The 12,932-nt window shown below is 37.0% G+C and overlaps 1 protein-coding gene across 1 annotated transcript in view; it reads right to left on the bottom strand.

Annotated features, from left to right (window-relative positions):
* The window catches only part of Macf1 (microtubule actin crosslinking factor 1), a 327,009-nt gene that overhangs the window by 136,276 nt on the left and 177,801 nt on the right, over positions 1-12,932 (bottom strand). The window contains exons 30-36 of the mRNA XM_077791438.1: positions 11,440-11,602; positions 10,168-10,251; positions 7,303-7,410; positions 6,893-6,991; positions 4,188-4,340; positions 3,823-3,911; positions 1,062-1,197 (exon numbers count right to left, since the gene is read on the bottom strand). Of these exons, the coding sequence (XP_077647564.1) occupies positions 1,062-1,197; positions 3,823-3,911; positions 4,188-4,340; positions 6,893-6,991; positions 7,303-7,410; positions 10,168-10,251; positions 11,440-11,602 (832 nt within the window). The remainder of the gene's footprint in view (positions 1-1,061; positions 1,198-3,822; positions 3,912-4,187; positions 4,341-6,892; positions 6,992-7,302; positions 7,411-10,167; positions 10,252-11,439; positions 11,603-12,932) is intronic.

Genomic DNA, 12,932 nt, shown 5'->3' with positions numbered 1-12,932 from the left:
TCAGCAGCTTTTCTTTTCTTTTTCCTCCCCCTTTTTAACCTTTCAAATGAGAACTGGATGTTCTCAGCAAGCAATTGTTAAAACTTTTTACATACTCCCTTATATGGTGAAGCAACGAGCCATTAGAAGTGGGCTACCTTACACAGAGAATGGTACACAAGCACATTTCTCCTGGAAATATACCATCAAATCAGAGCTTGTTCTGTCTGTGGTCTTTACAACTCTGGCTTCTAGTGCACAAATTTATATTCAAGGACCAGCGAGTCAAGACATATTTTATCTGAAAATAATTTTGAGCATCACCTGAGCCAAATTTAATTATTGCATGAGCTTAAATGTTGGCCTTCCCCACATAAACTGGCCATTGCTTCACAACATAGGAAATAAGCAGGCAAACACACATATATATCCCAGAGACACATGTATATAATATGGTAAGTGTACACACACACATAAATATCTAGGAAGAATTTAGGACAACCAGTAGCAACTATAACGACTTTCATATGATCTAGGAAATGAACATGGAGTGGGATCTGCTAAAGATGTCACATAATGGGATGACCATGGGAGAGGGGAACCAGCGTCTCAGTCAGTGAAGTTAATCTACCAGTTTGCTTTGAAACAGAACATTTCTCACTGTTCACTACACGGAGGGACAAGGTTCAGAGCTTTTTCTTTCCAATAGCTACAACTCTTGACTATGAACTTTTGAGTAACAATGCCACAAAGGAGTAATCTTATTGCCCTATGATCAGATACAATATATAATTTATGTTCTTCTTGACTGCTTTCTGCCACAAAATGGCAGAAAACAAGAAAGGTGAACCAGGTCTAAATATGGTCCACCAAAGGTACCCTCTGGCATTTTTGACTAACCTGACCAACACATCGTGGAACCCCAGTAAAGAAACACAAGACAAATGGCCGCTAAGGTGAGGTTAAGAATTATGTCACATTGGTCATGGAAAGCTAGTGATTGTGACTCTTGATCAGCAAAGCTCCTTTCATACCATTCAAAAGGGACCCTCCTAATATTTGGAGACAAAAACTAGAAATACCTTTTGTTCTGTCTGCTGTGCCAGCTGGCTCTGGAGCTGCTGAAGCTGGCTTGATGAACCATCACAAAGGTCGTGGTAAGCCTTATTCAGGGCATCCAGTTGCTCAGAGATCTGCTCCTTCTCTTTTTCTGAGAGTCTGGAAGACAAAGGATTAAAGGCCTTTTAAGAAAAAAAAATTCTTCAAATTTTCCTTCACTGCTTTGTTTTGAATGTATTATCTGGCCAGTCTTCCATATTTATCGACAACTTTGCCATCTCATTCACACTTTTCTGTCTATCTCAAAGTAAGTCATGATTCTTGGCGATATTAGTGCTATGCCATCATATGCTTAGAGTCTTGTGACCGCTTCAACACAAATAAATGCCAGTCTATCTTAGTCCTGCCCACAACTGGCAAAATTGAACCCTGCCATCATATGAAATTATTCCACTTCTGAAATCTTACATTTCAACAATGCACTATATGATTTTTACTACTTTTTTAACCTTTCAAAATGAGAACTAGACAGTCTCAGCAAGCAACTATTTTATATTTCTATCTTCTTATTTTATATTTCTTTACTTCTATATCTGTTCTCATTTTAGGAAATATTTTAAACTGATAAATTGCATAACAAACTCTCATCTACCTGTTACCCACCTATGTAGCTTTACTAAATTTTTACTATTTAACCACATCTGATTTAGATCTGTTTCTAAGAAATAAGATTACAGATATAATTAAAGTATGTTGTGTAGCTGTCACCAAGTCTGTTCATTTCCTGGTCTCTTCAGAGATAATCATTTCTTGAATGTGTTGAATCCCACACCTTGTTTTTTCATTCTATATTATTTCTGAGCATGAACTATATTGATTCATCTTAGAACTATCCTTCAACTCAGAGATTTCCCAAGCTTTCCTTGACTCTTGTATTTTCTCTTAATCAATCTATCAGTTTTCTCTATTATATTCAGCTTCTATCTACTTTTTTGGAGTTCATACCCCATAGACCCATCCTCTTAACCAGTTTCTTATTTATCATCCTTGTACTGTCCACTTACTAATCTAATAAGACCCCAAACCCAGATCAATTAAATCACCACAACTCTGCTCCCATAGCTCTAAAGCTAAATATATCTGATGAAGAGGAAAAAAATCTCACAACTACATAGAGAGATCTTTTTGATTTCCCACCCCAAGCAGTCCTCAATACTTCCTGACAATATTTTTGAATGTTTCTAACTGAACCCTCTTCCTTCTGCCTTGGCACTACCCTAGTTTCATCAAACCTCTCTTCCTATTTAAAAAAAAAAAAGGAATACACACACACACACACACACACACACGCCATTACATCTCTCACTTTCTGGAATCACCCCTGACAAAATTACCTTATGCACACCCTTATTAATCTCCTATTCCTCCTACCTCAGAGGAAAAGCTATATCTTCTCTTGATTAAGATTGTATTTTCATCCATTGATGAATTTCAACCTCTCCCACATCCTCTGGGACTAATCTCCTATTAGGAGTCTGTGAGACTCAGTCTATGAGTAAAGTATCTCTTATCATCCAAGAAAACAAAACTTTCTTGATTGTATATTCCATTCCTATTATCTGTATTAATTCTTTCCTTTCATATGGCAAAGCTGTCAAAGAATAGTCTAATTTACCACTCACCAACTTCCTCAACTCATTTGCTTTTCATCATACTAAATTTGACATCATTCCCCAATTTTTCAACCGAATGGCTAAAAATTTCCAAATTGTCAAATTTAATAGGTAATTCTCAATCTTGATTTCTGATTGCTTCTTTTTCTCTTATGCTCGGAGGTATAATTCATCAAGGTTTTCTTTTTTCTTCTCAAGGCTTCCTTTACAGGATGCAAAGCCCTGAAAGCCCTGATACCCCTTTTAGGATGACCTACCCTATGTTTCTATTACACTGACGACTGAAACTTCTGTCACTCTAGACTTCTGTCATTAATTCTCAACTTAAACATGCAGCTGGCCATTGGATTTCTTTGGTGCAACTACATAAGATAAGGACTGATGTGGTTAACACATCCTAATACATGTAGGTTTTTCACACTCACAGTGTCTAAAACTGAAGCAACCCTCTTCTCCTTCAACCCACTTCTTTTCCTGTCTTGGTTACCAGCATTGTCATGGACCCTATGTCCTAAGTCAGAAGCCTAGGAGTTAGAGCTGACAATTTTCATGTGTCATCAAAACTGTAAATTCACCATCCTTAATATCTCTTGAATCTTTGTCTCCTCTCCAGTCTTTATCATTTCTTGCCCTCATAATCAGGACAGCTTCTTCTTCTCTTCTTCTTCTTCTTCTTCTTCTTCTTCTTCTTCTTCTTCTTCTTCTTCTTCTTCTTTTAATACTTGTTTAGTTGTTAGTAGATCTTTATTTTGTTTATTTATTTGTGGTGCTAAGAATTGAACCCAGTGCCTCACACATGCCAGGCAAGTGCGCTACCACTGAGCCACAGCCATAGCCCAGGACAGCTTCTTAACTAGCCTCGCATCTTCTCTTCTTGCACCATAACAATCTTTTCTTTACACAACTATTTTAGCAACTAAACAAACTGAAACACGTTTAACACCTCTCCCCACAAGTGACAAGGTAAAAGGCAAATTCCTCCTCTGAAGCCTCTTCACAATCTGGCTCCTGCCGCTATGAATTCTCCAGCCTGAATTCTGTCCATGACCCCTACATCAGCCAGGTAGAGCAGATCCCCCAGATGTGTCACAGCCTCTCATTTAACACTCACTTATGACCATGCTTGGCCAAGAAGATCTGTGAAGTTTTAATGGCCTCAGAAACTTGTTCTTTCTTGGTTGTCAGCTCTTCTGCCAGGACCTAGATAGCAAAAATAGAGAAAATCTTCAAAATTACAGAATTAAAAAGTCAAACATTATTTGAAATAATTTAAAAAATCCTAGAAAAAAGATACAGCTTAGGTCAGGTAATATTACCAGAAATAAATTGAATTCTTACATTTCCTTAAGTCCTGGAAGTTAGTACTTTCTCAGGTAGCAATTGCTTCTGTAAAGGCCCATATATGACCTGCTATTCCTCTTATGCATTACTGCATATTATTCCACCTGGGCAAGGAGAGATGGACCTTCCACTCACCTGCTGTTCTAAAATTGCTTTTTCAATGTCTGTTGATTCTTCAGTGTGGGATGAGGTAATTTTTTCTTGTGTATTCCTTGCTAGGGTAGAAACCCAGCCCAAAAGGTCTTTAACCTTCTCCACATGTTCCTGTTTTTCCTCTTCTACCACTTTCTAGAACAGGAAATAGAAATCAATACCATGGTCAATGTCTCCTGAGACTGGCAGATCTCAGATTTCCTAAAACAGGAAAGCTATTGTCTTTTACAATAGCATCTTGCACATTTTCATAATTCTAAGATTTACAGGTGAAGAAATTAAATCCCACAGAGATTATATAAGATAGGTATGGAAATAAAGGAAGCTTTTCTTATTTACGTAGGGAAAGATAGTACAATCAATGATTTTTTTTTTTAAAGAGAGAGTGAGAGAGGAGAGAGAGACGAGAGAGAGAGAGAGAGAGAGAGAGAGAGAGAGAGAGAATTTTTAATATTTATTTTTTAGTTCTCGGTGGACACAACATCTTTGTTGGTATATGGTGCTGAGGATCGAACCCGGGCCGTACGCATGCCAGGCGAGCATGCTACCGCTTAAGCCACATCCCCAGCCCCAACAATCAATGTTTTTAACACCATTTCTACAAGTAGTTGAACACTTGGAAAATTATTTTGCAAAGAACTAGATTTTTGTAATTATGAAAGACTACATACCTATTATAATAAATTCAACCAAATCTGAGATTAATAATATATATATACTTTCTGGTTTTTTGGTGGTACTGGGGATTTAATCAAAGGATACTTTACCACTGAGCTACATTCCCAGCCTTATTTATTTATTTACTTATTTTGGTGCCAGGGATTGAACTCAGGGGTACTCAACTACTGAGCCACATCCCCAGCTCTATTTTGCGTTTTATTTAGAGATAGGGTCTCACTGAGTTGCTTAGTGCCTCGCTGTTGCTGAGGCTGGCTTTGAATTCACGATCCTCCTGCCTCAGCCTCCCAAAGCTGCTGGGATTATAGGCATCCACTACAATGCCCTGTTTTGAGACAGGGTCTCACTAAGTTGCTGAGGATCTTATTAAATTGCTGAGGCTGGCCTCCAACTTATGATCCTCCTGCCTCAGTCTCTCAAGTCACTAGAATTATAGGCATGTGCTACTGTGTGTATGTATGTGTGTGTATATATATATATATATATATATATATATATATATATATATAGAGAGAGAGAGAGAGAGAGAGAGAGCGAGAGAGATATGCTATGTGTGTGTATATATATATATACATATATATATATATATATACTCCCATTTCCTCAGAAGTTTGATACATATATTTCTAAACTTGTTTCTATGCCATATTGTATCTTTGCTATACAGTTGGTTTTTACCTGAAATAAGTTATATATAGCATAACAGAGTAAAATAAATATCTTTCTATGTCAATCATTTATATCTATTTCATTATTTTTAAGTATCACAGCATTCTGTTGTATGAAATATAGATGTTCCCAATATATTCCTTTAACAAGTTATACTTTATTAAAGCTATTTATTCATACTCTTTCATCATAAAGATATTTAGAGGGGGGATGCTGGATACAATACAATCTGTCATCATTATTTACAAATTTTACATTTGTTTATTTGTCTACTCACTAAAATTCAATTGTAACTCCAAAATCATTACAGTACTTTCAGTGATTTCATGGTTATTCCCAATAATACACAGATGGCCAAGAAAAAACTTAGCTGCTCACTGCACATGATGTCAGCTGAGATAGAATAAGGCAAAACCTTGTCTTGCTTCAGCTGCTATACTGTAAACCAGTGTACTTTTTACAGCCTTTTTAGTGTCAAATTTTTCACTTTTTTTTTTTGTTGTTGTTAGTGATTTCACTATTTAAAATGGCTATAAGATAGTGCTAAAGCACCTTCTAGTGCTCCTAAGCACAAGAAGGCTCTTATATATCTTATTGAGCCAATAGGTTTTGGATAAGCTTTGTTCAGATGGAGAAAGAGTGCTACTGGCAATGAATTCAAAGTTAGTGAATCAACAATATGTATCAAATAAAGAATCTTTTAAAAATAAAGATTTTTAAAACATAGCTAAAATAAAAGAGGTTGTGAGGGGAATTGGAAGAAAAAACAAGGAGAGAAATGAATTACAGTAGATGGGATAGAGAGAGAAGATGGGAGGGGAGGGGAGGGGGGATAGTAGAGGATAGGAAAGGTAGCAGAATACAACAGTTACTAATAGGGCATTATGTAAAAAGGTGAATATGTAACTGATGTGATTCTGCAATCTGTATTTGGGGTAAAAATGGGAGTTCATAACTCACTTGAAACTAATGTCTGAAATATGATATGTCAAGAGCCTTGTAAGGTTTTGAACAACCAATAAAAAAAAAACATAGCTAAATATTGATCTATTGACAAAAATATGAACAGAGGCTAACATGAACCTAACCCTCTACTTCCCCTAGGAGCAATGGTTCAGCATTTACTAATATGACTACTGCAAATAATGAAAACTGATTGTGCATGTGCTTTGAGTTTTGATTGACAGATAAGGCACAGCAATTTTTTTTTTTCAGTGTCAGAGATCAAACCTGGAGATTTTCATATATAAGGCATCTCTATCACTGAGGTAAATCCTCAGCCTGAGGCATAGGATATTTAATTGTACTTTCAAGATTATTTAGGACCCAACTATTCTCACCTCCTCCTCTTCCAATCGCCGGAGTGCATCACTGATGTATTTTACATGCTGAGTTGTTAAGGTCACCAATGCTGTGTAGCGAGTCCTCAAGTCCATAAACTGCAGTTAAAAAGAACAATTTAAATAAATTATTTGCCTGAAAAGCAAATTTCTTTTTTCTTAATATTTATTTTTTAATTGGACACAATATCTTCATTTTATTTATTTTTATGTGGTGCTGAGGATTGAACCCAGGGCCTTGCACAGAAAAGCACAGAAAAGCAAATTTCAATAGTTAAAAATAAGGTGAAGTTTTCTTTGAGTCACATACTCAACAGAAGGTGAATCCTAAATGAAACTTCAAGGCCTTAAACAAATGCATGCTTTCTTAATGGAAGACAGTGGCATATTTCCTTGCCCCACCCATTTACCTCTTGTGTGATGGCATCTGAAGAGGAAAGCATGCGACGGCGTTTGCCAGGAGATTTCTGCTGTGATTCCACAAAGGCCTTGTAAGTCATCAGTTGCAATTCATAGTCCTGAGAGAGAATATATTTCATTTCATTTACTTAGGGTTTTATAGCTCACACATATCATGCAATAGAATCACATCCTTTTATAGCTGAAAGATGTTTTGGTGATCATTCAGACCAGATGTTAGCAAACTTTTCCTATAAAGCGCTAGATAGAAAACACTGGGACCAAACTATCTGACACAGTTCCTCAACTGCTACTGTTATATGAATGTAGCCATAGACTATGTAAATGAAAGAATGTGGCTATATGACAATAAAATTCTACTTATGGACATTGCATGATATATTTTTATTCTTTTGATTTTTTTTCTCCCTATCATCTCTCATAGGCTACATAAAAACTGGTATGGAGGCTAGATTTAGCCCATGGGCCATAGCTTGCTAAATCCTGAGTCTGTAATTTGTGATGACCAACCATTTCATCTCATTCATGAGGGACTTAAAGCCCAAGGAGGGGAGTGAATTTCTCTAATTAACTCAGTGCATTAGTAGCTGATCTGATTAGAGTCACTGTCTTCTAATCCCAAATCCACGCTTTTCTTGCTTCATCATGCTATTCTGATTCCTCTGCAGCCCTGAGAGTACTGCCCTAGTCCAGGCTGTCTTCATCTCTCACATGGATGGGGGCAGTACTCTCTTACTTATTTATTTTTTCTCCTGCCACCAGAATACCTTTTCTAACACACAAAGATGACCACACTGTTCCTCTTATTAAAAGCTTTCAGTGACCTAGAGCAGAAGCTTTGCAAGCAACAACATGCATACAAAACATACACGGACCTCATTAAAATGCAGAATCTGATTCAGTAGGTTTGAGAGTCTGTATTTTTGACAATCTCCCAGGTGATGCTGAGACTACTGGCTCAAAGACAACATTTTGAACAAGAAAAGAAAAGAAAGCCAAAAGAACTGAACAAGGCCTTTCACAGGTGATCACAACCTCCTTACTCATCTTCCATGGTCACTGCTCTTCACGTACCATGTTTTTTCTTTCTTCTTCCCCCTCCTCCCCCTAGTATTAGGTTTGAACCCCAGAGTACTTTTACCACTGAACTGCATGTACAATGTTTTCTACCTATACTAGAATACTTGCTATTTCCTTTGATGGAGTTTCTATGCCGAGAAAGTCCTGCTCCTCTTATCTACTTAGAAAAATCTTAGATGGAAAAAAAATATGGAATGAGTTCCTTAAGGAATCGATAAAATATAATAGTAGTAATGAGGGGCTGGGGTTGTGGATCAGCGGTAGAGCACTTGCCTAGTGCATGCAAGGCCTTGGGTTCGATCCTCAGCACCACATTAAAAAAAAATAGTAGTAATGAACTAGTATTAATAATAAAAAGCAATTGTTGCCATTTAATGAATGTACTTTGAGACCTTGTCCTATATACTGATTATCTCATTTAAACTCAGTGAGGTAGCTGTTGTTCTCATAAATAGAGCAACATAAAGTCCAACTCTGGAAAATGGTGATGTCAGGATTTTAACTCAACTCTTTTTGACAAGTTTTCTCTTATTAACTAAAGGAATGTTGAACATCTCCTACATACCTACCAGTGCTTTGAGTGCAATACACACAGTAGAGAGTAAGTCAGGAAAAAAACCTTGTTCCCTTAGAACTTACAACCTAGTGAGAAGTCACATATAAACAAGTAAATATATAATAATCTTAAAAGTTTGTTTCTCTTTAATAATGATGTCAGAGAAACAGGGAGGGACCAGATTAGGGCCTTACAAACTATATATAGTTTAGAATTTTATTATGAATATAATATGAAGACATTAGACAATTTTAAGTGACATGACTTGATATATCATAATTCATCTATTCTAAGGTATACACCCCACCATTTTAGTTTCTCTAAAATTTGAATATAGCTAGGTGTGGTGGTACATGCCTGGAATCCCAGTGACTTGGGAGGCAGAGGTCCTAAACAACTTAGTGACAACCTATTTCAAAATTTGAAAATTAAATAAAAAGAGCTGGGGAGGTTGGGGATTTAGCTCAGTGGCAGAGTGCATGCCTATACTCACAGGCCCTGAGTTTAGCCCTTAGCCCTGAAAAAGGGGGGGGGGGTGTTGGGGATATGGGCTCAGTGGTTAGGCACCCCAGGTTTAATACCTAGTACTAAAAAAATAAAATTTGAATATATCTTACAAAAAAATGGCATGTCATATAATTGGCAGTTTCTCTTTATTTTGGTATGTATAAAATTAGGGTATAATTTATAATCTATGGTGTCTGAGATTCAGTGACATGCCAATATGTTCTAAAATGGTGAGTCCAACTTCTTGTGGAAAACAGCTTGTGAGTGCAGAAGCAAGAGGCTGGCTCATAGTACTACAGTGTTCTAAGGAAGCATACACTTCCATGTGAATTAGGGAAAGACAGGATAAAATGAAAGGTAGTCAGATTCAGGACAAATTTGGAGGAAAAAAAAACAATAAAGAACCTGTTCACAGACTGAGCATAAAGTTTAAAGAAAAGAAGAATTACGGGTGACTCTTGGGGTTTTTGCCTCAATAACTAGAAAAAATAGAGACACTATTTCTTGAGCTAGACAAGTGAGAAGCATTTTGAAGAAAAAACTCAAATACTGTTCTTGTCATAAGTTTAAGAGGCTTGTGGCCCTCTCGGAAGGGTAGTGTCAGTCTCTAGCAGGAGAGCTTTGCTTAATTTGTATGAAAACAGAACCTAGAGTGACGATGCAGATTTTCCTGGAGATTACTTATGTTCCTTTTGGGATGTGGCACAATTACCTTTACAATAGTGGAGTACTGCTGGGAAAATTTTTGACATTGGTCCAGTTTTATCTGATTTCTCTCAATTTCTGCAAACAGATCCTAGGAAGCAAAATAACACATTATCACTATCGTTATCATCATTGGATCAGCTGAGCATTTACTATGTTCTAAGGTGGTAATTTTCAAACCTGAATTATATCAGAATCATTAATAGGGTAGTTAAAACACAGATTACTGGGTCTCACCCCCAAAGTTTCAAATTCAGTAAGTCTGGAGTTAGAACCTGTATTTCTAACATATTCCCAGGTGATGCTGATGCTGCTGGTTTAGAACCACTGTTCTTAGTATTTTACATATATCACTTCATTTAATCTTAACCAGAACTGTATAAAGTAGGTTAAATTAATAATGAACTAAATCCATTTTATGGATAAAGAAGTAGAGTACAGGGGCTGGGGATGTGGCTCAAGCGGTAGCGCGCTCGCCTGGCATGCGTGCGGCCCGGGTTCGATCCTCAGCACCGCATACAAAGATGTTGTGTCTGCCGAAAACTAAAAATAAGTAAATAAATATTAAAGGTCTCTCTCTCTTAAAAAAAAAAAAAAGAAGTAGAGTACTGAGAGGTGACTAATTTTCCTAGGTAACAGGTTGATGAGCCAGGAGTGAAGTCCAGGCAAGGTAACTCTAGACCTTTTCCTTTTAACCATATTGCAAAACAAAAAACCAAAAAACAAAACAACCAAAAAATTCTTTATTTTTTCTTATTTTTATTTTTTTTTGAGAGAGAGAGAAAGAGAGAGAATTCTCAATATTTATTTTTTAGTTTTCGGCAGACACAACATCTTTGTTTGTATGTGGTGCTGAGGATCGAACCCAGGCCGCACGCATGCCAGGCGAGCACACTACTGCCTGAGCCACATCCCCAGCCCCCCCCCCAAAATTCTTTAAATGAAATAATTTTCTTCCAATCACAAGTCTCCTAGGGTGTTTTCAAACACCCCTCCCCCAGTAAAATAAAATGTAATATCAAGAAGCAGAATGGAATTATTCAATCTGTCCACCTAATGATTTCAACATATAGCCATAGAAATTTAGGATTGAAGGTATGCAACAGGTTCTGGTGGCCTAAAACCAGTACCTTGAGACCATCTGTTTGAACCTCTCTCTAAGAAGAGAGGTATAAGAATGCCTTTCCCTTTGAGGGAAACTTTAATTGCTAGGAAATCATGTTCTGTTATAATGAGCTAACTTTTCACCCTGCAACTTCCATGCTATGACCACACTCACTGTTTGCTGGCTGAGCTGTTCCGACAGTACTCTGCTATCTTCTGCCTGACCTGGCTTCATCATTTCCTGCTGGGCAGTAGTTTCCTCGATCCATTTGATGAGAGTTCCATGGCACGCTCTGTAATCTCCTAGAACTTCCTGGATACTTTCTAGTTCAGATTGGCTGGAGGAACAAAGGAAAAAAAATTGTAGCCACATGTTTCTTAAACACTGCTTATTTTTGGAGAATTCATTGTGCCCAGAAACCCTAAAAAGTTAAAGAATATTTCCAAAATGTATTTAAATTTTAAATTCATTGAACATCTGAAAACTCATACTAGTAGTGAACATTGAACAGATTTTGTCCAAAATGTATGCCTTATATAACAATGAAACATTTATAATAAATGTGAGAGTATAGTAAAATTAAAAAAAAGAAAAAAAACAAAGGGAAACTTCTATCAAACACCTTAATATAAATGACAATACAGTACATAAGGCAATTCCCTTCTTTGCTCAGGCCGATAGTTGAATGCAACTTCCTTTATGGGAATAAATGATTCAAGGCTGTATGATACCTACGCATGTACCCAGTGACTTAAAGGTGAGTGACTTAAAGAAAACCTATTTTTTCCTACTTGCCCTTGTGATCTGGCATCACATGATAAACAATGTCAAATTTTTTACCTAGATTGCAAGAAAGTTAATAACTGGACATGTATTTATATACTTCAGGACATAGTGCCTGCAACAATACCATGGCTATTTAAAAAAAAAAAAAGAATACCACAGCTATGATTTATGAATCATTATAATTTTCTGGGGCAGAAAGTGGAGAGAAATGAAAATAGTAGTCACTATTCACTTCTGTTAATCTAATCAGCCTTGGGATAGATACTAATTTGAGTAGAGAGAATCAATCCAAACATGCTGGAATTGCTAAACTCCTCTCCCCACATATTCCCCTACCAGCTGTTATGGTTTAGATGTGGTGTCCCCTGAAAATTCCTATGCAAGACAACACAAGAAGGTTCAGAAAAGAAACGGGTTACAAGAGCCTTAACACAATCAGTGAATTAATCCTGAAAGAGATTAACTAAGTGGTAACTGAAGTGGTAGAGTATGGCTGGAGGAGGTAGGAATTGGGGTGGGGCTTTGGGTTATATATTTGTATCTGGCAAATGAAGACCTCTCTCTCTGCTTTCTGATCATCATGTGAGCTGGCTTCCTCCGCCACACTCTCCTGCCATGATGTTCAGCCTTGCCTAGAGCCCTGAAGAATGGAGCCAGCAGTCTATGGACTGAGACCTCCTTTAAAATTGTTCTGGTCAGATTTTTTAGTCACAGCAGCAAAAAACCTGACTAAAACACCAGCTTAGCCTCAGACTGACAGTGTTCTGACTTAATTAGTTATCTGGTAACAGAAATAAAAACTACTCAATTGGCAACTGTGATGGAAGCAAGAAATTCTGCAAAGCTCCATCCACTATGAAAAATGGCTCATATTTGCACTC

Source organism: Urocitellus parryii, chromosome 11 (genome assembly GCF_045843805.1).
Source record: "Urocitellus parryii isolate mUroPar1 chromosome 11, mUroPar1.hap1, whole genome shotgun sequence".
Classification (NCBI taxonomy): domain Eukaryota; kingdom Metazoa; phylum Chordata; class Mammalia; order Rodentia; family Sciuridae; genus Urocitellus; species Urocitellus parryii.
Note: the sequence above shows the minus strand (reverse complement) of the source record. Positions and strands in the feature narration are given on the sequence as shown.